The 25,968-nt window shown below is 42.5% G+C and overlaps 1 protein-coding gene across 1 annotated transcript in view; it reads left to right on the top strand.

Moving 5' to 3' along the window:
• UBE2QL1 (ubiquitin conjugating enzyme E2 QL1) overlaps positions 1 to 25,292 on the top strand; it is a 77,269-nt gene extending 51,977 nt beyond the window's left edge. The window contains exon 2 of the mRNA XM_069730581.1: positions 24,458 to 25,292. Coding sequence (XP_069586682.1) covers positions 24,458 to 24,589 — 132 coding nt within the window. The 3' untranslated portion in view covers positions 24,590 to 25,292. The remainder of the gene's footprint in view (positions 1 to 24,457) is intronic.
• Positions 25,293 to 25,968: the final 676 nt, after the last annotated feature.

Below are 25,968 nucleotides of genomic sequence, written 5' to 3' on the forward strand. Positions count from 1 at the left end.
TGAGAAGACCTTGTTGGCCCTGTCTCAGGGTCAAGAGGCGGCAGAATTGTATTGTCAGAAATTCAGAAAATGGTGTATGTTGACTAAATGGAATAATGATGCTTTGGCGGCAATTTTCAGAAGGGGGCTTTCTGAATCCGTTAAAGATGTTATGGTGGGGTTTCCCACGCCTTCCGGTCTGAGTGATTCTATGTCTCTGGCCATTCAGATTGACCGACGCCTGCGGGAGCGCAGAACTGTGCGCGCTGTGGCGTTATCCTGAGAGCAAATTTCTGAGCCTATGCAATGTGATAGAATTCTGTCTAGAACGGAACGACAAGGTTTCAGATGTCAAAATGTCATGTCATTTCTGTCTGTCCTAAGCGGACAAAGAGGATCGCCAGTTCAATTACCATCAGTACTGTACAACCTAAATTTCTGTTATCTGTGTCCTTGATCTGCTCATTGTCATCATTTTCTGTCGTGGCGTTTGTGGATTCAGGCGCCGCCTTGAATTTAATGGATTTTGAGTTTGCCAAGCGTTTTGGTTTTTCCCTTGCAGCCTTTGCAGATGCCTATTCCTTTAAGGGGCATTGATGCTACACCCTTGGCTAAAAATAAGCCCCAGTTTTGGACACAGGTGACCATGCGCATGGCGCCAGCCCATCAGGAAGATTGTCGATTTCTGGTGTTGCATAACTTGCATGATGTTATCGTGCTGGGTTATCCATGGTTGCAGGTACATAATCCTGTGTTGGACTGGAAGTCCATGTCTGTGACTAGTTGGGGTTGTCAGGGGGGTCATAATGATGTTCCTTTGATGTCAATCTCCTCTTCTTCCTCTTCTGAAATTCCAGAGTTTTTGTCTGATTTTTAGGATGTATTCGATGAGCCCAAGTCCAGTTTCCTTCCACCGCACAGGGACTGTGATTGTGCTATTCACTTGATTCCAGGCTGTAAGTTTCCTAAGGGACGACTTTTCAACCTGTCTGTGCCTGAACATACCGCTATGCGAAGCTATATTAAGGAGTCTTTGGAGAAAGGGCATATTCGGATATCTTCTTCACCGTTGGGAGCGGGGTTCTTTTTTGTTGCTAAAAAAGATGGTTCCTTGAGACCCTGTATAGATTATCGCCTCTTGAATAAAATCACGGTCAAGTTTCAATACCCTTTACCTTTGCTTTCAGATTTGTTTGCTAGGATTAAGGGAGCTAGTTGGTTTACCAAGATTGACCTTCGAGGGGCATATAATCTAGTTCGTATTAAGCAGGGTGATGAATGGAAAACTGCGTTTAACACGCCAGAAGGCCATTTTGAATAACTTGTGATGCCATTCAGACTCTCTAATGCTCCATCTGTTTTTCAGTCCTTCATGCATGATATCTTCCGGACTTATCTTGATAAATTCTTGATTGTATATTTGGACAATATATTGAGATTTTTTCCGATGATTGGGAGTCTTGTGCAACAGGTCAGGATGGTATTTCAGATCCTTTGTGACAATGCCCTGTTTGTGAAAGGGTCTAAGTGTCTCTTTGGGGTCCAGAAAGTCTCTTTTTTGGGCTTCATTTTTTCTCCTTCGTCTATAGAGATGGATCCGGTTAAGGTTCAGGCCATTCATGATTGGATTCAGCCCACATCTGTGAAGAGCCTTCAGAAATTTTTGGGTTTTGCAAATTTTTATCGCCGTTTCATTGCTAATTTTTCCAGCGTGGTTAAACCTTTAACCGATTTGACGAGGAAAGGCGCTGATGTGGCGAATTGGTCCTTTGCGGCTGTCTCTGCCTTTCAGGAGCTTAAACGTCGTTTTACTTCTGCTCCAGTGTTGCGCCAACCGGATGTTTCTCTTCCGTTTCAGGTTGAGGTTGACGCTTCTAAGATTGGGGCAGGGGCCATTTTGTCTCAGAGGGATCCTGTTGGTTCCTTAATGAAACCGTGTGCCTTCTTTTCCCGTAAGTTTTCACCTGCTGAACGCAATTATGATGCCGGCAATCGGGAGTTGTTGGCTATGAAGTTGGCGTTTGAGGAGTGGCGACATTGGCTTGAGGGAGCTAAGCACCGTATTGTGTGTTATGATAGGCAATTCAGTAACACAATGTACATAGCGATCAGAGCACATACAGTGATCTGACAATAACCCAAAATAATAGAACGAGCTCTGAGACGTGGGAACTCTGTAGACCGCAATTCCTGATCCTCTCCAAACACAACTAGAGGCAGCTGTGGATTGCGCCTAACGCTCCCTATGCAACTCGGCACAGCCTGAGAAACTAACTAGCCTGAAGATAGAAAAATAAGCCTACCTTGCCACAGAGAAATACCCCAAAGGAAAAGGCAGCCCCCCACATATAATGACTGTGAGTAAGATGAAAAGACAAACGTAGGGATGGAATAGATTCAGCAAAGTGAGGCCCGATATTCTAGACAGAACGAGGATAGGAAAGATAACTTTGCGGTCTACACAAAACCCCAAAGAAAACCACGCAAAGGGGGCAAAAAGACCCTCCGTACCGAACTAACGGCACGGAGGTACACCCTTTGCGTCCCAGAGCTTCCAGCAAAACAAATAGACAAGCTGGACAGAAAAAATAGCAACAAATAGCAAAGAAGCACTTAGCTATGCAGAGCAGCAGGCCACAGGAATGATCCAGAGAAACACAAGTCCAACACTGGAACATTGACAGGAAGCATGGATCAAAGCATCAGGTGGAGTTAAGTAGAGAAGCAGCTAACGACCTCACCAGATCACCTGAGGGAGGAAACTCAGAAGCAGCAGTACCACTTTCCTCCACAAACAGAAGCTCCCAGAGAGAATCAGCCGAAGTACCACTTGTGACCACAGGAGTGAACTCTGCCACAGAATTCACAACAATTGTGGTCTTGACCGATCAAAAGAATTTGATTTACCTCGAGTCTGCTAAACGGCTGAATCCTAAACAGGCTCGATGGTCCTTGTTTTTTTCCCGTTTCGTGGTCTCGTACCTTCCGGGTTCTAAGAATATTAAGGCTGATGCCCTCTCTAGGAGTTTTTTGCCTGATTCTCCTGAGGTCTTAGAGCCGGTCGGTATTCTGAAAGAGGGGTGGTCCTTTCTGCCATTTCCCCTGATTTACGACTGGTTCTTCAGGAATTTCAGGCTGACAAACCTGACCGCTGTCCTGTGGGGAAATTGTTTGTTCCTGACAGATGGACTAGTAGAGTGATTTCTGAGGTTCACTGTTCCCTGTTGGCCGGTCATCCTGGCATTTTTGGTACCAGAGATTTGGTTGGTAGGTCCTTTTGGTGGCCTTCATTGTCACGTGATGTGCGTTCTTTTGTGCAGTCCTGTGGGACTTGTGCGTGGGCCAAGCCTTGTTGTTCCCGTGCTAGTGGGTTGCTTTTGCCATTGCCAGTCCCTGAGAGGCCCTGGACGCATATTTCTATGGATTTTATTTCTGATCTTCCGGTCTCCCAGAAGATGTCTGTTATCTGGGTTGTTTGGGACCGGTTCTCTAAGATGGTTCATTTGGTGCCCTTACCTAAATTGCCTTCCTCTTCAGATTTGGTTCCGTTGTTCTTTCAGCATTTGGTTCGTTTGCATGGTATTCTGGAGAATATTGTGTCCGACAGAGGTTCCCAGTTTGTTTCTAGGTTTTGGCGGGCCTTTTGTGCTAGGCTGGGCATTGATTTGTCTTTTTGTTCTGCATTTCATCCTCAGACAAATGGCCAGACCGAGCGAACTAATCAGACCTTGGAGACTTATTTGAGATGCTTTGTGTCTGCTGATAAGGATGATTGGGTGGCTTTCTTGCCATTGGCCGAGTTTGCCCTTAATATTCGGGCTAGTTCAGCTACTTTGGTTTCGCCTTTTTTTTATAATTTTGGTTTTCATCCTCGTTTTTCTTCTGGGCAGGTTGAGCCTTCTGATTGTCCTGGTGTGGATTCTGTGGTTGACAGGTTGCAGCAGATTTGGGCTCATGTGGTGGACAAGTTGGTGTTGTCTCAAGAGGAGGCTCAACGTTTTGCTAATCGTCGTCGGTGTGTTGGTTCCCGGCTTCGGGTTGGGGATCTGGTCTGGTTGTCTTCCCGTCATGTTCCTATGAAGGTTTCTTCTCCTAAGTTTAAGCCTCGGTTTATTGGTCCTCATAGGATTTCTGAGATTATTAATCCGGCGTCTTTTCGACTGGCGCTTCCGGCCTCTTTTGCTATCCATAATGTCTTCCATAGATCTTTGTTGCGGAAATATGTGGAGCCCGTTGTTCCCTCTGTTGATCCTCTGGCCCCTGTGTTGGTTGATGGGGAGTTGGAATATGTTGTTGAGAAGATTTTGGATTCCCGTTTTTCGAGGCGGAAGCTTCAGTACCTGGTCAAATGGAAGGGTTATGGCCAGGAGGATAATTCTTGGGTTTTTGCCTCTGATGTCCATGCTGCTGATTTGGTCCGTGCCTTTCATCTGGCTCGTCTTGATCGTCCTGGGGGCCCTGGTGAGGGTTCGGTGACCCCTCCTCAAGGGGGGGGGGTACTGTTGTGAATTCTGCTCTTGGGTTCCCTCCAGTGGTTGTAGGTGGGAATGCAGTTGTCTCTGACTCGCAGTCCTGGCCAGGTGTATCGGATGATTACAATTCTGACTGGGATATTTAGGTGTGCAGGATCCTTTAGCCCTTGCCAGTTGTCAATGTTCCTTGTGAAGTGTTGGATCACTTTCTGGCTTCTCCTGCTTGCTGCCAAATTCAGCAAAGATAAGTGTTTGGTTTTTTGTATCTGTGGCACACTGCTGTGTGCTTGGTTCAGTTTTATTCCTGCTCTGATTGTAGGATTCACTGGAGTTGCAGATTTACGCTCCTACATCTTTTAGTTAGATGTAGGAAGTTTTTTTTGTATATTCAGCTGTGGATGTTTTGGTAGGGTTTTAATACTGACCGCACAGAACTCTGTCCTATCCTGTCCTATCTAGCTAGAGTGGCCTCCTGTGCTAAATCCTGTTTTTCTGCCTGTGTATGTTTTTTCTTCTCCGACTCACCACCAATATTTGTGGGGGGCTGTCTATCCTTTGGGGATTTTCTCTGAGGCAAAATAGTATTCCATTTCCATCTTTAGTTCTCCGGCTGTGACGAGGTGTCTAGGTGTGTTAGGTACACTCCACGGCTACTTCTATTTGCGATGTTAAGTTCATGATTGCGGTCAGTATAGTGGCCACTTTCTCCAGTGAAAGTTCTCATGCAGCTCCAAGGCCACCGGATCATAACAGTATATGCTGCAGCCTCATGTCTCTCTAGTGATGTATATACTGAAGCCTCATGTCTCTTATGATGTATATACTGAAGCCTCATGTCTCTTGTGATGTATATGCTGCAGCCCCATGCCTCTCTAGTGATGTATATACTGAAGCCTCATGTCTCTTGTGATGTATATGCCACAGCCCCAGGTCTCTTTAGTGATATATATCGCAGCCCTATGTCTCTTGTGATGTATATGTTGCAGCCTCATGTCTTTTTGTGATATATATCACAGCTCCATGTCTCTTGTGATGTATATACTGCAGCCTCATGTCTCTTGTGATGTATATACCACAACCCCATGTCTCTTTTGTGAGATATATTGCAGTTCCATGTCTCTTGTGATGTATATACTGCAGCTTCATGTCTCTTGTGATGAATATGCCACAACCCCATGTCTCTTTTGTGATATATATCGCAGCTCCATGTCTCTTGTGATGTATATGCTGCAGCCTCATGTCTCTTGTGATGTATATGCTGCAGCCTCATGTCTCTTGTGATGTATATGCTGCAACCTCATGTCTCTTGTGATGTATATGCCACAACCCCATGTCTCTTTTGTGATATATATCGCAGCCCTATGTCTCTTGTGATGTATATGCTGCAGCCTCATGTTTCTTGTGATGTATATGCTGCAGCCTCATGTCTCTTGTGATGTATATGCTGCAGCCTCATGTCTCTTGTGATGTATATGTCACAGCCCCATGTCTCTTTTGTGATATATATCGCAGCTCCATGTCTCTTGTGATGTATATGCTGCAGCCTCATGTCTCTTGTGATGTATATGCCACAGCCCCATGTCTCTTTTGTGATATATATCGCAGCTCTATGTGCTCTCTTTGTGTTCTCCCTGAGATAAGCTGCTACCAGACATGTTTGCCAGCGACTCTCTGATAGACCACATGAGAGCTTGTCCGAGCAAGTGCTCCTGTGTATGGCAGACACAGCCAAGATAGCTGCTGATTGAGCAGCCATCTAATGTGGAAGGCTTTACACGTGTCTCCTTATTTTTGCTGTCAGGAGGAAGAGGATTGGGCATTTTAAAATCTCCCCATAAGGTAATGATTGGCACTGTATGTGTCTGGCATCTGCTTACCTTACCCCTAAAGTTGCAAACGCATCAGTTTTTGCATGCATTTTTTGGGGGAAGTTAAGGGAGATAGTTGGAATATGGGCAACTTTAGGCCATGTTCACACTATGCGGTTTTTACTGCGGAACCGCGGCGATTTTGCCGCTGCGGGTCCGCAGCTGTTTTCCATGCAGGGTACAGTACAATGTTACCCTATGGAAAACAAAAACCGCAGTGCACATGATGCGGAAAAACCCGAAAAAAACCACGCTGAATTGCTGCGGAAAAAAAGGACCATGTCACTTCTTTGTGCAGAATTGCAGCGATTCTGCACCCATAGAAATGCATTGATCCGCTTACTTCCCGCATGGGGCTGTGCCCACCATGCGGGAAGTAATGCGGATAATGTGCGGGTTATACCCGGGGTGGAGGAGAGGAGACTCTCCTCCAGGCCCCGGGAACCATATTTGTGTTAAAAAAAAAGAATTAAAATAAAAAATAATGTTATACTCACCTCTGTAGTCTCAGCGCTGCACGCGGCCGTCCGGTCTCAGGTTTGCTATGCGACCAGGACCTTCGGTGACGTCGCGGTCACATGACCGTGACGTCACCGAAGGTCCTGGTCGCACAGAATCTTTGGAACCGGACCGCCGCCTGCAGCGCCGAGGAGATCGGGACGTCAGAGGGTGAGTATATCATCATGATTTTATTATTTTTAACATTACTATTGATGCTGCATATTGCTGAATATGCAGCATCAATAGTAGGAGTAAATCCCGCAGCGGAACCCGCAGCGGAACCCGCAGGACAAACCGCGATATAATCTGCAGGGATAACCGCAGCGGGTTTGCTCTGCAGATTTATCAAATCCGCTGCGGGAGAACCTGCAGGACAGAACGCATAGTGTGAACATGGCCTAAGTCTAATTTTTAAAACATTTTATCGATGTGAATACTTTTCTGCCCAGTGATGACAGAAGTATTCTGGGAGTGATACCTTTATTGGCTAACCAGAAAATAATATGTTTGCAAGCTTTCAGAGCACAGAGGCTCCTCCTTCAGGCAAGATTACAGTATTCACATTGAAAAGTATTCACATTGATTTTTTTGGCTAACACAGTACCACAATACAATTTGTTATTGTACATCTTAAAACATTTTGTAAGACAAAACCCTGAGTAACATAGTAACATACATAGTAACATAGTTAGTAAGGCCGAAAAAAGACATTTGTCCATCCAGTTCAGCCTATATTCCATCATAATAAATACCCAGATCTACGTCCTTCTACAGAACCTAATAATTGTATGATACAATATTGTTCTGCTCCAGGAAGACATCCAGGCCTCTCTTGAACCCCTCGACTGAGTTCGCCATCACCACCTCCTCAGGCAAGCAATTCCAGATTCTCACTGCCCTAACAGTAAAGAATCCTCTTCTATGTTGGTGGAAAAACCTTCTCTCCTCCAGACGCAAAGAATGCCCCCTTGTGCCCGTCACCTTCCTTGGTATAAACAGATCCTCAGCGAGATATTTGTATTGTCCCCTTATATACTTATACATGGTTATTAGATCGCCCCTCAGTCGTCTTTTTTCTAGACTAAATAATCCTAATTTCGCTAATCTATCTGGGTATTGTAGTTCTCCCATCCCCTTTATTAATTTTGTTGCCCTCCTTTGTACTCTCTCTAGTTCCATTATATCCTTCCTGAGCACCGGTGCCCAAAACTGGACACAGTACTCCATGTGCGGTCTAACTAGGGATTTGTACAGAGGCAGTATAATGCTCTCATCATGTGTATCCAGACCTCTTTTAATGCACCCCATGATCCTGTTTGCCTTGGCAGCTGCTGCCTGGCACTGGCTGCTCCAGGTAAGTTTATCATTAACTAGGATCCCCAAGTCCTTCTCCCTGTCAGATTTACCCAGTGGTTTCCCGTTCAGTGTGTAATGGTGATATTGATTCCCTCTTCCCATGTGTATAACCTTACATTTATCATTGTTAAACCTCATCTGCCACCTTTCAGCCCAAGTTTCCAACTTATCCAGATCCATCTGTAGCAGAATACTATCTTCTCTTGTATTAACTGCTTTACATAGTTTTGTATCATCTGCAAATATCGATATTTTACTGTGTAAACCTTCTACCAGATCATTAATGAATATGTTGAAGAGAACAGGTCCCAATACTGACCCCTGCGGTACCCCACTGGTCACAGCGACCCAGTTAGAGACTATACCATTTATAACCACCCTCTGCTTTCTATCACTAAGCCAGTTACTAACCCATTTACACACATTTTCCCCCAGACCAAGCATTCTCATTTTGTGTACCAACCTCTTGTGCGGCACGGTATCAAACGCTTTGGAAAAATCGAGATATACCACGTCCAATGACTCACCGTGGTCCAGCCTATAGCTTACCTCTTCATAAAAACTGATTAGATTGGTTTGACAGGAGCGATTTCTCATAAACCCATGCTGATATGGAGTTAAACAGTTATTCTCATTGAGATAATCCAGAATAACATCCCTCAGAAACCCTTCAAATATTTTACCAACAATAGAGGTTAGACTTACTGGCCTATAATTTCCAGGTTCACTTTTAGAGCCCTTTTTGAATATTGGCACCACATTTGCTATGCGCCAGTCCTGCGGAACAGACCCTGTCGCTATAGAGTCACTAAAAATAAGAAATAATGGTTTATCTATTACATTACTTAGTTCTCTTAGTACTCGTGGGTGTATGCCATCCGGACCCGGAGATTTATCTATTTTAATCTTATTTAGCCGGTTTCGCACCTCTTCTTGGGTTAGATTGGTGACCCTTAATATAGGGTTTTCATTGTTTCTTGGGATTTCACCTAGCATTTCATTTTCCACCGTGAATACCATGGAGAAGAAGGTGTTTAATATGTTAGCTTTTTCCTCGTCATCTACAACCATTCTTTCCTCACTATTTTTTAAGGGGCCTACATTTTCAGTTTTTATTCTTTTACTATTGATATAGTTGAAGAACAGTTTGGGATTAGTTTTACTCTCCTTAGCAATGTGCTTCTCTGTTTCCTTTTTGGCAGCTTTAATTAGTTTTTTAGATAAAGTATTTTTCTCCCTATAGTTTTTTAGAGCTTCAATGGTGCCATCCTGCTTTAGTAGTGCAAATGCTTTCTTTTTACTGTTAATTGCCTGTCTTACTTCTTTGTTTAGCCACATTGGGTTTTTCCTATTTCTAGTCCTTTTATTCCCACAAGGTATAAACCGCTTACAGTGCCTATTTAGGATGTTCTTAAACATTTCCCATTTATTATCTGTATTCTTATTTCTGAGGATATTGTCCCAGTCTACCAGATTAAGGGCATCTCTAAGCTGGTCAAACTTTGCCTTCCTAAAGTTCAATGTTTTTGTGACTCCCTGACAAGTCCCCCTAGTGAAAGACAGGTGAAACTGCACAATATTGTGGTCGCTATTTCCTAAATGCCCAACCACCTGCAGATTTGTTATTCTGTCAGGTCTATTAGATAGTATTAGGTCTAAAAGTGCTGCTCCTCTGGTTGGATTCTGCACCAACTGTGAAAGATAATTTTTCTTGGTTATTAGCAGAAACCTGTTGCCTTTATGGGTTTCACAGGTTTCTGTTTCCCAGTTAATATCCGGGTAGTTAAAGTCCCCCATAACCAGGACCTCATTATGGGTTGCAGCTTCATCTATCTGCTTTAGAAGTAGACTTTCCATGCTTTCTGTTATATTTGGGGGTTTGTAACAGACCCCAATGAGAATTTTGTTACCATTTTTCCCTCCATGAATTTCAACCCATATGGACTCGACATCCTCATTCCCTTCACTAATATCCTCCCTTAAAGTGGATTTTAGACAAGACTTTACATAGAGACAAACCCCTCCTCCTCTCCGATTTTTACGATCCTTTCTAAACAGACTGTAACCCTGTAAGTTAACTGCCCAGTCATAGCTTTCATCTAACCATGTCTCGGTTATTCCCACTATGTCAAAGTTACCTGTAGATATTTCTGCTTCTAGTTCTTCCATCTTGTTTGTCAGGCTTCTGGCGTTTGCGAGCATGCAGTTTAGAGGATTTTGTTTTGTTCCAATCTCCTCACTGTGGATTGTTTTAGAAATGTTCTTACCTCCCTTCTGAGTATGTTTTCCTGGGTTGTCTTTGTTCGAGTCTAATGTTTTTCTTCCCGTCCCCTCTTCTTCTAGTTTAACGCCCTCCTGATGAGTGTAGCGAGTCTTCTGGCGAATGTGTGTTTCCCAGGTTTGTTGAGGTGTAGTCCGTCTCTGGCGAGGAGTCCATCATACCAGTAATTCACACCGTGGTCCAGGAATCCAAATCCTTGTTGTCTGCACCATCGTCTTAGCCAGTTGTTTGCATCAAGGATCCTGTTCCATCTCCTGGTGCCATGCCCGTCTACTGGAAGGATAGAAGAAAAAACTACCTGTGCATCCAGTTCCTTTACTTTCTTCCCCAACTCTTCAAAGTCCTTGCAGATTGTCGGTAGGTCCTTCCTTGCCGTGTCATTGGTGCCAACAAAAACCGCAGTGCACATGATGCGGAAAAACCCGAAAAAAACCACGCTGAATTGCTGCGGAAAAAAAGGACCATGTCACTTCTTTGTGCAGAATTGCAGCGATTCTGCACCCATAGAAATGCATTGATCCGCTTACTTCCCGCATGGGGCTGTGCCCACCATGCGGGAAGTAATGCGGATAATGTGCGGGTTATACCCGGGGTGGAGGAGAGGAGACTCTCCTCCAGGCCCCGGGAACCATATTTGTGTTAAAAAAAAAAGAATTAAAATAAAAAATAATGTTATACTCACCTCTGTAGTCTCAGCGCTGCACGCGGCCGTCCGGTCTCAGGTTTGCTATGCGACCAGGACCTTCGGTGACGTCGCGGTCACATGACCGTGACGTCACCGAAGGTCCTGGTCGCACAGAATCTTTGGAACCGGACCGCCGCCTGCAGCGCCGAGGAGATCGGGACGTCAGAGGGTGAGTATATCATCATGATTTTATTATTTTTAACATTACTATTGATGCTGCATATTGCTGAATATGCAGCATCAATAGTAGGAGTAAATCCCGCAGCGGAACCCGCAGCGGAACCCGCAGGACAAACCGCGATATAATCTGCAGGGATAACCGCAGCGGGTTTGCTCTGCAGATTTATCAAATTCGCTGCGGGAGAACCTGCAGGACAGAACGCATAGTGTGAACATGGCCTAAGTCTAATTTTTAAAACATTTTATCGATGTGAATACTTTTCTGCCCAGTGATGACAGAAGTATTCTGGGAGTGATACCTTTATTGGCTAACCAGAAAATAATATGTTTGCAAGCTTTCAGAGCACAGAGGCTCCTTCTTCAGGCAAGATTACAGTATTCACATTGAAAAGTATTCACATTGATTTTTTTGGCTAACACAGTACCACAATACAATTTGTTATTGTACATCTTAAAACATTTTGTAAGACAAAACCCTGAGTGAATCTAAATAAAGGATATTATTATCCCTCTGCCCTTCAGTTGTCCATAGAAAGTAATTTAAATATTCAGAATCCAGATACGGTACCATTTTGCATTCATATACACTTTATGGTGATCAAAGCTTATGCTGTAGCTAAACCCATAGCCATAACTAAATTGTATCCTTATTTTAAAGGAATATTGATGGTTTGCTTATTTATCTCACATTTCTGCAAAAGCATTCACAATATTCTATTTCCACAGGGGAGATTTACAATTGCCTGATTTGTCTTGACTGGAACTTATGAATCTGCATGTTCAGCTAGTTCAAAATCTGGTAGAATCACAATAAATATCTATGTACTGTATGTCTAGCTGCAGTGTCTATATACCTCATGGTTAAGCCGACATTTGTCATCCAGTATTTAGATTGACTTGGAGACATTGAGAATGACTATTTTCCCATAGACATACATTCCCTTTTGTTTTTGATTTTTTTTTTTTTTTTTTGAGTATTTGGATTATTTTGAGTGTTATATCCTGTTGAATGGTTGGGCATATACAGTGGGGAAAATAAGTATTTGATACACTGACGATTTTGCAAATTTCCCCACCTACCAAGAATGGAGAGGTCTGTATTTTTATGCTAGGTACACCTCAACTGTGAGAGACAGAATGTAACAATAAAAAACAGGAAATCACATTGTATGATTTTTAAATAATTAAATTGCATTTTATTGCAGATTACTATTTGATCACCTTCCAACCAGAAAGAATGCTGGCTCTCACAGACCTGTTATACCTCCTACTCTGAACTCCTGTCTACACACTCAATCAATCACACTCCAACCTTTCGACCATGGAGAAGATGAAAGAGTTGTCTAAGGACATCGGGGACAAAATTGTAGACCTGTACAAGGTTGAGATGGTCTACAGGACAATAGGCAAGCAGCTTGGCGAGAAGGCAACAACTGTTGGCACAATTATTAGAAAATGGAAAAAAACACAAGATGACTGTCAATCTTCCTCAGTCTGGAGCGCCATGCGAGATCTCGCCTCATGGGGTAAGGATAATAATGGGAAAGGTCAGGAATCAGCCCAGAACAACACAGGAGAACCTGGTCAATGACCTGAAGAGAGCTGGGACCATAGTCTCAAACATTACCATTAATAACACACAACACCATCATGGATTAAAATCCTGCAGGTCACGCAAGGTCCCCCTGCTCATGCCAGCACATGTCCAGACCCGTTTGAAATTTGTCAATGACCATCTGGCTGATCCAGAGGAAGCATGGGAGAAGGTCATATGGTCAGATGACACCAAAATAGAACTTTTTGGTATCAACTCCACTCGCCATGTTTGGAAGAAGAAGGATGAGTGCAACCCTAAGAACACCGTCCCAACCGTGAAGCATGATGGGGGAAACATCATACTTTGGGGGTGCTTTTCTGCAAAAGGGACAGGACGACTGCGCCATATTAAAGGGGAGGATTTATCTTGAGATTTTGGCCAAGAACCTCCTTCTCTTAGTAAGAGCATTGAAGATGGGTCATGGTTGGGCCTTCCAGCATGACAATGACTTGAAATACACAGCCAGGGCAGCTAAGGAGTGGCTCCATAAGAAGCATTTCACGGTCCTGGAGTGGCTTAGCCAGACTATAGACCTGAACCCAATAGAAAATCTTTGGAGCGACAGCACCGAAACCTGAAAGATCTGGAGAAGATCTATATAGAGAATGGGCAAAAATCCCTGCTGCAGTGTGTGCAAACTTGGTTAAGAATACAGAAAACATCTAACCTCTATAATTGCAAACAAAGGTTTCTGTAGCAAATATTAACTTCTGTTTTTCTATTGTATCAAATACTTATTTCATGCAATAAAATGCAAATGAATTATGTAGAAATCATACAGTGCAATTTTCGTTAGTTTTTTTTTTATTTTTAGATTCTGTGTCTCACAGTTGAAGTGTACCAACAATAATAATTACAGCCCTCTCCATTCTTTGTAGTTAGGAAAACTTGCAAAAAGTGACAGTGTATCAAATACTTATTTTCCCCACTGTATGTGTATGTCACTGTATGTGTATGTCATTGTATGTGTATGTTTGTCAACACATTTTAATATTTATTTAAGTAAATTGTATTCTGTTCCAGGAAAAAATATGATTATACGGAAACCTGACAGCTAATACATGCCCGATCCACAGGCAGCATGTATCACACTCTGGCTGTATGATTTCAGCTATATAGGTTTCACTCTGAAATGCTGCAGTGTTTCAGAGATAAACATACGGTTGTTTAATAGCTGGTAGGAACCGAGCCGTACAGGAGTCTAGTCGAACAGGCATGTCCATAGTGGTTTATCCTCGCGAGCTGCCCTGAAATGACAGGTGACAAGTCTCTCCCTGCATGTGTCTACAGGGAGAGACCTGTCATTCCCCACTGACTATTAAATTGTCCTATTTTCTGAATAGCCGCAGAGTTAAACATATGTAGATGAAATCATACAGTCAGCGTCAGATGCAGCTGTTAGGTTCACTTTAAAGTTCCTGAGACCATTAACTCAAAAGGTCTACCTTGGATAGACCTTGCACTAGCAACTCCCATCTAGCAGATTCCCAGAGGATCCTTGGCCTTCACACTTTAATCCCTATACAGGGTCCTAGACTTACAGCAGGGCCACTAAGTTGCATCCACAGAGTAGCTGCTAGCCAGAAGAGAGTGCCTGAGCCAAGAATAGTTGAACTATCTGAGTTAGCCAAGGACAGAATCAGAATACCGTACCATAGTCAGAGGAATAACCCGTTTTGGATTCCAGAAGACCAGTCAAAAGCAAAATCAGATAATCTAAAGTCACATCAGTGGGACCACGGAGGCAGATAGTCAGGATCACAAGCAGGGTCAAGAATAAGATGAGCACAATAGAAGAATAGGGGCAGAGTACTTGGAGAAACCAAGTACCACTGGCAGCTCCCAGCAGTAGTATGCAGGGAGTTTAAATAAGGTGTGGTACTGCCTCACTTAACATTACATCTGTTGACAGCTTACACATCCATTTTGTCTTGATGGACAGCATTAGAAGTCTCAGCCACACCAGTATTTCTGACTGGACAGTGCTTCCACCATCGTAATATATTGGCCATAACGTGTCTTCCAACACCCACAGAGTGAATAAAATGGTGCATGGGGACAGAAGCAGATGTCTCTGGAGAAGTTCCAGGTAGAGATGTAATGGGTCGCTTTTTCTGTGCTGACCACTTATTGCGATAACTGTGTTCTTTATAATGTTTGCAGCTTTATCTAAAACTATTATTCACTGACACACTGATTTCAGCAGGAAGCTAAGCTTCACTTCATTACATCTTTGGGTTAAGCAGATCAAGGTTACTCATTCTGTAGGTGAAGCGGGGAGGCATTCTCTGCTACTTCTCTTCTAGTTAGAGACATTCAAGTATTGCAGTCTTGCTGATAGTGGCCTTGAAATACTGTATTCATACCTAATGGAACCCCTTCATCAATATAAGGCTTAAGGCTTCAGAACACACAATGACAAGTAAAGATGTTTTCTCGATTGATTTTCGGCCTTGATTTTTATCTCCTTTGTGTAGAATTTATTATTCATTCAGTGAAACAGTAAATTGTGTGAGACAATATCCTCCCAACTGAGGCCCTGGTTGATACCAACCTTTTGTATGAGAGTTTTGACATATATGAATTACCTGCAACTGTAATGCACGCTGACCTATTTTACCAGAAAGCTGAGGGATTCTATCTAAAAATAACAAACTCTTTTATGTTGAGCATGTGTTTATGTTGAAAAAAATCTATGCCTTTACTGTTTTTCCCTATAATATCTACTATTATTTATGGCAACCTATTTTACAAAACATTAAGTTTACATATTGTCACGATTTTTCCTATTGGTGTGTCTGGACGCAGTGAGTGCCAGTTCAGTTTTCCAGTCTAGGGCAAGGGCGTGCTGAACTGTCAGGATGGTGATGGATAGCTCAGCCGTCCACTCGGAGGCTGGGGCATGCTGAGCTGTCAGTGTTGTTGAGTGACAGTCCAGCTGCCCAATCAGGGCCAGGATGTGCGGGGTTCCCTCCATGTGTCTCCTGTTCTTGGTGATTATCTAGCTATTTAGCTGGCTCTCTGCCTCTTGTTAGTGCCAGTTGTAGCTTAGCTCAAGTGATGTTCATTTGCTCTGTGCTATAAGTTCCTGAGCTCTGATCTTTGTTGCGTGACCTAGGTTGTTCCCTTGACTACTCTTTTACGTAGATCCAGTACCTTCTTGGAATTCTGACCCTGGACTGTGACGTGACTATGCCTTTGTCTCACCCCACGGTTTATGATGAGCTATCTTGGTATCTGATCCCAGACGTCTTGATTACCCTGCCACACGGCTTATCCATGAGTAGTGACTCCGCGTCGCACATATATTGTATAAGTATTTGTGATGCTCAGATATGAAAGTAATGCGCAAGGGGCAATACTTGACTTAGGCGGTGGCTGTTCCTTCTATATCTCACGTAACTTACAACATAATTGGAAATAGGAATGTGTAGGTGACACCACACTGCACTACATCCTCTGGTGTTGCTGCAGTGTGGTGTACCCCAATATGTTAAAGCATCCAGAAGAACAGGAGAGAAGCAGTAGTTTAAGCCAAAATCACATTAAGTGGACATGCGTATCAGATTCATTTGATGGTTGTGTACAGTGCAGTTTTCTCACAAGTGCAGGCCTTAGGCTCCTTATCTACATCCGTGGTGTTCTCCTACCTCTTCCTTCCTCCTACCACTGCCTTTGCTGCTTTATCGGCTTAAAATATAGGACAGTTCCATGTAGGCATTCTAGCAGTCTGCCCTATGGGCATTCTAATGGTCTCCTTTCTTGGATATTCTAGCAGTCTCCTTTTTCAGAGAGTATGCAGACTCAGTTGAGGGAATTTAGGCATCAAGGCTTTCAGACTTGAGGTACTGTCACACTAGATGATATCGCTAGCGATCCGTGACGTTGCAGCGTCCTCGCTAGCGATATCGTCCAGTGTGACAGGCAGCAGCGATCAGGCCCCTGCTGGGAGATCGCTGGTCGGGGAAGAAAGTCCAGAACTTTATTTCGTCGCTGGACTCCCCGTAGACATCGCTGAATCGGCGTGTGTGACACCGATTCAGCGATGTCTTCACTGGTAACCAGGGTAAACATCGGGTAACTAAGCGCAGGGCCGCGCTTAGTAACCCGCTGTTTACCCTGGTTACCAGCGTAAAAAAACAAACAGTACATACTTACATTCAGCTGTCTGTCCCTTGCCGTCTGGTTCCTGCACTGACTGCTGGCCGTAAAGTGAAAGCAGAGCACAGCCACAGCGGTGAGTCACCGCTGTGCTGTGCTTTCACTTTCACTTTACGGCCAGCAGTCAGTGCAGGAACCAGACGGCAAGGGACAGACAGCTGAATGTAATGTCCTTTTGTTTTTTTACGCTGATAACAATGGTAAACATCGGGTTACTAAGCGCGGCCCTGCGCTTAGTTACCCGATGTTTACCCTGGTTACCGGGGACCTCGGGATCGTTGGTCGCTGGAGAGCTGTCTGTGTGACAGCTCTCCAGCGACCAAACAGCGACGCTGCAGCGATCCGGATCGTTGTCGGTATCGCTGCAGCGTCGCTAAGTGTGACGGTACCTTTAGTCGCTGCTGTTATCTATTTCAGCATCTCAGATTAAATATGCAAATTTTCTTTTTCAGAGAGGAAAAGGAATAGAACTCTAGGGCCAGGACACATGTTGGAAGTAGCAATCCTAAAAGTCAATATTGACCCTCTTAACGAGTGTCATGTGTAAAAGTCAAACCAATGAGCAACTGAGATTCTGGTTTGGTTTTTATCCTAAGTCATGTGACAAGGCTCGTTAAAGGGTCGATATTGACTTTTAAGGTTGCTACTTCCAATAGGTGGCACTAGAGTTCTAGTCCGCCTCCTCTCTGAAGAGACAATTTGCATATGTAATTTCCCAGAGGAGCATTGCAAGGCTTAAAAGTCTATTTACCTTGGCATGACAGGCTTGACATGTCACTCTCCACAAGGAGAAACATCACCTCTTGGATCGCAGCATCTCAGATTAAAATACTCTCAGTTATGAGCTGCTTCTACTCATACAGCTCTAACTAGTGGCTGGAGCCTAGATATCATTTATCTGATCACATTAACTAGAATCCTCTGTGGTGCTTACACGTGAAATTAAGTAAATTCTTGTTATCTATCTAAGTACCACTTATGTGTGAAGAACGATACACTGTTAGACCAAACAGAACACAGAACGGTGCATGCATTAAAGAGGTTGTCCACTAATGGACAACCCCTGCTTAATCACTTCCATCCCCAATTTAAAAATATATATGTATATACACTTACCTCTTGTAGTGGTGCCGTTCTAGCTACAGTGAAGGAAATAAGTATATGATCCCTTGCTGATTTTGTACTGTAAGTTTGCCACCGACAAAGACATGAACAGTCTATAATTTTAAAGGTAGGTTAATTTTAACATTGAGAGATAGAATATCAAAAATAAAATCCAGAAAATCACATTGTATCAATTATATAAATGTATTTGCATTTTGCTGTGAGAAATAAGTATTAAGAGTTCTGGCTCCTACAGACCAGTTAGACGCTCCTAATCAACTTGTTACCTGCATTAACCCCTTAATGACCGCCAATACGTCTTTTAACTGACCTGAGATATAAGAGAATAGCCTCCCCATACAGATGACAATCCAGCATCTGTCGGTTGTACACTATAACTGACAACTTGCTGTACCAGCCACGATCAGTATTTGCACCATCTAAATCTGTTTAACCCCTTAGATGCTGCTGTCAATAGTGACTACATCATTATAAATGGTTAACAATGTGTGGGTGCTTCTTCTTTGTCACAATTGGTGCCCTCATATCATGATTTTGTTGTCCTGATGTTTGCCATGGCAATTCATGACCAAATAGTGGCCTTAGAGTCTGACAGCTGTAGTAATCTGTTTAGAAGTTAGAGGCATTTAGGTGGTAAAAATACACATTTTCATTTCTGTCATACCACTTTGCATTAATTCCTGTAAAGCACCTGAAGGGTTAATAAACTACCTGACAGCAGTTTTCAATATGTTTAGGGGTGCTGTTTTTAAAATGGTATCACGTTTGTGGGTTTCCCAATATGTGGGACCCCTAAAGTCACTTCAAACATGGATAAGTCCCTAAAAAAATAAATTTTGTAAATTTCTTTGAAAAAATGAAAAATTGTTGCTACATTTTTAAACCTCCTAAAATGCTAACAAAATAAAATAACATTTTACAAATGGTGCTGATGTAAAGCAGACATGTGGGAAATGTTAGTCATACAACAGCAAACCATTAATAAATATCTGGATTAAAGGGATAATCATTCAAATTTAGAAAATTGCTAATTTTTTAACATTTTTCTAAAATTTTTGATATTTTTTATAAATAAACACAAAAAATGTTTAACAAAATTTACCATTATCATAAAGTATAATGTGTCACGAAAAAACAATCTCAAAATCACTGGGATTTGTTGAAGCGTTGCAGAGTTATTACCACATAAAGTGACACTGGTCAGATTTCAAAAATTTGGCTCGGTCACTAAGGGGTTAAAGACAGCTGTCTTACATAGTCAACTTTATAAAAGACTCCTGTCCACAGACTCAATTAATCAGTCATGAGAAGTGAAACCGTGTGCACTACAGTCAGCGGTGCCAAGGTAGGTTCCCACACCTTGTGATACCAATAAATAGAACCTGGCACTCAACTTAATGCTCTGAAAGGTTTATTGTAGTACCAAAAAACGTTTTGGTCCTCATTCAGGACCTTCATCAGTTACGTACTGGCAGGTGAGTATGTTTGATCATGTGTCCAAAGGACACGTATTTTAAACGCATCAATCAATGGCTGTGGGTGGCCGTGTATAAGAGGTTAGGTGAGGCTTGTAATGCGAGTATGTCTGTGCCTGGACGCCGCCTCACCTAACTTCTTATACACGGCCACCCACAGCCATTGATTGATGCGGCTTACAATAAGTGTCCTTTGGACACATGATCAAACATACTCACCTGACAGTACGTAACTGATGAAGGTCCTGAATGAGGACCAAAACATTTTTTGGCACTACAGTTGACTAATCGGTCAGACTCTAACCTCTACAACATGTGCAAGACCAAAGAGCTTTATAATACAAAATCTGCAAGGAATCAAATAATTATTTCCTTCACTGTTTGTTGGTAGGTCATGTGACATTGTTGTGTTATGGGGCTGCTGTCGCCATTGAGCAGCTGATGGAATATTGATGAGCTATGGCCAACCACTAGCAGTGATTGGCTACAGCAGATGAGTGACACAACGGTGTCATTTAGCCTGCCGAGAATAGTGTGCCGACATCACTGCAACGGCACCAATACAGGAGGTTACTACCAATTGTTTTTAATTTTAAATGAGCCCCTACTGATTAAGCCGGGCCTGTCTCTTAGTGGACAACCCCTTTAAATACCAGGAGTGCAAATCATTGACGTTTGACAAGGACTGTAATACACATAATTGGGATATTTCACATCGTCAGTTTGGCCCCGACGTGATCACCATATTATGGCCATCTCTACTTACTGCTCCAATATTGACTGCTGGAAGAAATTCCTTTTTGTACACAATTCAGGACAATCCCTTACAAAACTAGATTTTAAAACTATTCCCATTTTTCTGAAACATCCATATAAATGAGCTACACATTTACTAACCATGTTATAACATTAGTTCCGATAACAACCAAATAACAGATTGCTTTTTGGAAATGTAAAGAGGTTTGTCCTAACCAGGAGAAAGGCTCGGGTCACTGCCACCCACACATTTGCCATCGCTCAATGCAATAATCTCTTTAAATAGTCATCCTGCTGGGAGCATTCTTTGTCTTTATTTGCCACTAAAATTAGATTAAAAGCTTGGCACCTGTGAGAAGTAGTAACCAGCAGGAATTACATCCATGGCCTCATTCCACTTTGTAAATGGGATAGTTTTCTATTTAGCACTCACGATAAAACAATGAAGTCAGGAGTAGGATAGTAAAATATGAGGCATCAATTAAAGTTACATCACACTAATGTGCTAAAGAACCGTGACTTAATATCATGTGTAATGCACTTCTCTCATTAAGCTGCAAGCATTAGGGAATCTGTCAGAAGGTTTTAGCTAATTAACCTGAGAGCAGCATGGTGTAGGGGTTGAGACTCGGCTACTAGCAATGTGTCACTTGCTGGTCTGCATGCTGTCCTTTTGATACAATCACAGTTTTCTCTGCTGCAGATCTAGAAGTGCTCAGAATGCTGAGCCCTGTATAACCCCGCCCACACCACTGATTGGCAGATAACCCCGCCCACTCCACTGATTGGCAGCTTTCTCTGCACTCTTGATAGAAAGCTGCTAATCAGTGGTGTGGGTGGGGTTACACACAGCAGTTGACTAGAAGGCACAAGACACCTAGTCCTGTCCTGATAATTGTTTGCGGATAAAGCAATGATTTTATTGAAACCGCCTATTAACCCCTTCATGACCAGGGGATTTTTCATTTTTCCGTGTTCGTTTTTCGCTCCCCTCCTTCCCAGAGCCATAACTTTTTTATTTTTCCGTCAATTTGGCCATGTGAGGGCTTATTTTTTGCGGGACGAGTTGTACTTTTGATCGACATCATTGGTTTTAGCATGTCGTGTACTAGAAAACGGGAAAAAAATTCCAAGTGCGGTGAAATTGCAAAAAAAAGTGCAATCCCACATTGGTTTTTTGTTTGGCTTTTTTGCTAGGTTCACTAAATGTTAAAAATGACCTGCCATTATGATGCTCCAGGTCAGTACGAGTTCATAGACACCTAACATGACTAGGTTATTTTTTATCTAAGTGGTGAAAAAAAATTCCAAACTTTGCTAAAAAAAAAAAAAAAAAATTGCGCCATTTTCCGATACTCGTAGCGTCTCCATTTTTCATGATCTGGGGTCGGTTGAGGGCTTATTTTTTGCGTGCCGAGATGATGTTTTTAATGATAGCATTTCGATGCAGATACGTTCTTTTGATCGCCCGTTACTGCATTTTAATGCAATGTCGCAGCGACCAAAAAAACGTAATTCTGGCGTTTCGAATTTTTTTCCCGCTACGCTGTTTAGCGATCAGGTTAATACTTTTTTTTAATTGATAGATCGGGCGATTCTGAGCGCGGCGATACCAAATATGCGTAGATTTGATATTTTTTTTATTGATTTATTTTGATTGGGGCGAAAGGGGGGTGATTTAAACTTTTATGTTTTTTTTATTTTTTTCACATTTTTTTAAACTTTTTTTTTTTACTTTTGCCATGTTTCAATAGCCTCCATGGGAAGCTAGAAGCAGGCACAACGCGATCCGCTCTGCTACATAGCAGCAATCTGCTGATCGCTGCTATATAGCAGAAATAGAGGTGTGCTGTGAGCGCCGACCACAGGGTGGCGCTCACAGCCACCGGTCATCAGTAACCATAGAGGTCTCAAGGACCTCTATGGTTACAATATACAAGCATCGCCGACCCCCGATCATGTGACGGGGGTCGGCGATGACGTCATTTCCGGCCGCCCAGCCGGAAGCGGTAGTTAAATGCCGCTGTCTGCATTTGACAGCGGCATTTAACTAGTTAATAGGTGCGGGCAGATCGCAATTCTGCCCGCGCCTATTACGGGCACATGTCAGCTGTTCAAAACAGCTGACATGTCCCGGCTTTGATGCGGGCTCACCGCGGAGCCCTGCATCAAAGCAGGGGAGCCGGCATCGGACGGTATAGTACGTCCGATGCCGGTAAGGGGTTAAGTGACACATCACTGGAAACAGGCTCCAAGACCCTACATCATGATGCTTTCAAATTACAAAGCAAAAGAATTTGTCATGTTGAAAATGGTTTCCAATTGGCACGCAGGAAGTTAAAAAGCAGGAGGAGCTGATCAGATTAATATGCATTTTTGTGTGGAAAAGTTTCTGTAGAATTTGCTTTTTATTCATTGAAATCCATGGTGTTTGTATTCATGAGTCCTGTGGGCGTTCCTACTCAGTGATTGACAGCCTTCCCTGTATGACTGTACATAAAGAGGTAGCTGTCAATCACTGAGTAGGACCGCCCACTGGACTCATGCATACAAACTCCAGGGATTTCAATGAATAAAATACAAGTTTCACTGAAGATTTTCCCACAAACCATCATTGTGCTCGGCATCTTTTTCCCTATATCATGCTGTCCACAATTCGTAATGCATGTACAACGTGGCTGGTTCTCTTTAAAGAGTACCTGATCAATTCACTGCAGGTTGAGGGGCGATTTCAGCTGAAATGGCTATGTGCCACAAGGTAATAGTAAACTGATTTGTTGATATAATAGGACTAAACTAATTACAGGAATACCGATTTCTAACTTTCTGGTCATTTTTCTATTGATGTCTATGGAAGTTTTCCTGGCCTGACTCTCCTAAGAATAAAAAAAAATCAGGCAAGCTTTTGATGTCTCCATTAATTTATTCTGTCCTGATGGGGAGGTGCATTTCTGCATATTTTGGTAAAATACATCAAAGTTCCCACCAGATAATCATTTGTGTGATAAAGCTGGAATTGTTGGGATTTCTGTATATCATGTGGCTCCGTGTGCCACTCGGGAAATCTGACGCCAGTTAGTGACTGGCATAAGCTTTCAGCTGCTCCTTAATTAAACATACTGTGGCACCATGGCCCTCTCCTGCCCCAAGCTCCTCTCATTTGGGCAGAGCTGGGAGAAAAAGGTGTGAAAACGCCAAAAGTTGCAAATATGTTGCTCACCTACAAATTGTGCAAAATATTAAAACCTTTCAAACCAATTTATGCAAAGAATTCTGGCAAAATTGCTTTGAGGAATCTGTGCCAATGTGTGAATGGATCCTTATTATAAAGACGTAGCAGTGGTGCAGTTTTCATCTTTAACTTGTTTCCGCGTACCAGAAAGAGATTTTGTGTTCTAAGCCACCTATTTCATTAGATTAATCAGCAGATGCCAACATTTTTGTTCTATTAATGGACGTTTTCACAAAAAAGGTGACAGTCCGAGCAGTTGAAGCATAGCTACCGTATATGCACGATCATGGTGGTTACATGAACATAGAATCAAAGCTTAATTTCCATTGCGTTGTGCCACATTAAGGGAGAAGATACAAATTAGATATTACAAAAAACTTTTTGACAGTGAGGATGATCAATGAGTGGAACAGGCTGCCACGAGAGGTGGTGAGTTCTCCTCCAATGGAAGTCTTCAAACACAGGCTGGAATAGATATGGGTTGTAGGAGTTACATACTTTAAACCAACTGAAAATCCGAAATTGTTTCCACTGATTCCGTGTAGTAAAGCTTACTTTAATGACATGTTTCATTTAATATATTCCAAGAGCATTTGGTTAAGCTAAGATTATGTAGATCATTTCATTGTCACACTTTTTTTTAAATTATGCTTTAAATTACTCATGTGTTTTAATTTACTAAATGAACTCCTAAAGATGCCTAGTCACAATAGCCTGATAAATATTTAGCTTCGCGAATCATATTATTTGAAGGTTATTTATACTGTTCTATGTTTTTATTCTTTTTAGGGTCGTATCTGCAGAAAAGCTGGAAAATCTAAAAAGGCCTTCAGCCGTAAAGAGGCGGAAGCAACGTTTAAGAGTTTGGTGAAGACCCATGAGAAATACGGTTGGGTTACTCCGCCAGTGTCTGATGGTTGACGTATATCGCCGGTGATAAATAGACTTCAAGACAGGCGGAAGAAAACCACCTCACCAAGAGAAAAATTAAATATATATATGAAAAAAAAAATCACCATGCCATCTCCTCAGTGCTGTACATCATACATCATCCATCTGTCTTTTTCTACTTCAGCTTCAGTTTAAGAATGTGATTGACGGAAAGACTTAATTTATTTATGTTCAGAAGTGTTTACACTGGAAGACATGGCGGAGGAAAGCGTGCGTGGCACAGAATGTTGCGTTCCGGTCGTGCTTCACGACTGATGACAGAACATCTTCAGGTCACTGTAGAGGAGTCTGAGATTGCTTCATTGTCCATCCTAGACGCATGGTTTTTCGGCTTCTTCCATTGACAGCAGCGCCAAAAAGCAACAGTGGGAGTCCTAGTCACTGCTGCTCAATTTATGTAAATGTACATGAAGCCTTTAATATTTAATAGGCAAGCAGTGCATTGCAGGTACATGTTTGCTGTGCTGTTTATCTTTGTCTCTTTTCCTGGCAGGTCAACACAACATTGAAGATTTGTCTTTATGTGGAGCTGTGGTCCGCTGTGACTCAAACTTTAGACCTCATTTGTGTTCGATGTGATCTGTGTTGGATAACTGACGAAATATAACAGTGGGAAAAAAAAATTACGAGTTATAGTGTGGAACTATTGTAAAATAAAATCATTTCAACCGTGTTTCCAGATTTCTACTGATTATAGAGACCACTAATGAGCCGCAGCCAGGAGGTCGCGGTCTAGGCTTTCAGGCCATTAGTAACGGTCCCCCTGTCTTTTCAAATGGACTCATTAATACAGTAATTAGATGTACTCTGGCAGGAATTTTAGCCTGACCTTTCTCTTAGCTCATTACGGAATCTTCTAGCGTGTAATGTAAGGTGTATATTTGTGTCTTTTCTGTCCTGTGCGCTTCTGTTATCTTCGCTGATGGTAAAGTGTTATCTACTTATAGCAAGGATCAATGCAACGTTTGGCTCCCATAACAAAGTATGAAATATATTAAAAATATAAGTAAAGTAAAATTATACCGCATCGCAAATTAGTTGCGATTTTACAGTCATTTTACGGTTATTTTCCTCAATTATAACCAGTCATCAGTTTATGGTAAGAAATGTAAGGGGACAGCTGTTATCAAAATGATAATGCCTTCAGGAAAAGGAAATATCAGTTCTAGAATTAACCTGGACATAAAATGTGGTCAAAAATTGTTTTATTATAAATCGGACCACTTGTGCAAAAACCAAGGTTTCGGCCCTGTTGGCCATTATCAAGGTTATCTGTAGAATAGGCTGTATTTACAAGCCTGTCTGTGTCTCTGTGCCTTGTCCCGTTCCTGATTCTATCTTAGCCTAGT

This window comes from Ranitomeya imitator, chromosome 6 (genome assembly GCF_032444005.1).
Source record: "Ranitomeya imitator isolate aRanImi1 chromosome 6, aRanImi1.pri, whole genome shotgun sequence".
Classification (NCBI taxonomy): Eukaryota; Metazoa; Chordata; class Amphibia; order Anura; family Dendrobatidae; genus Ranitomeya; species Ranitomeya imitator.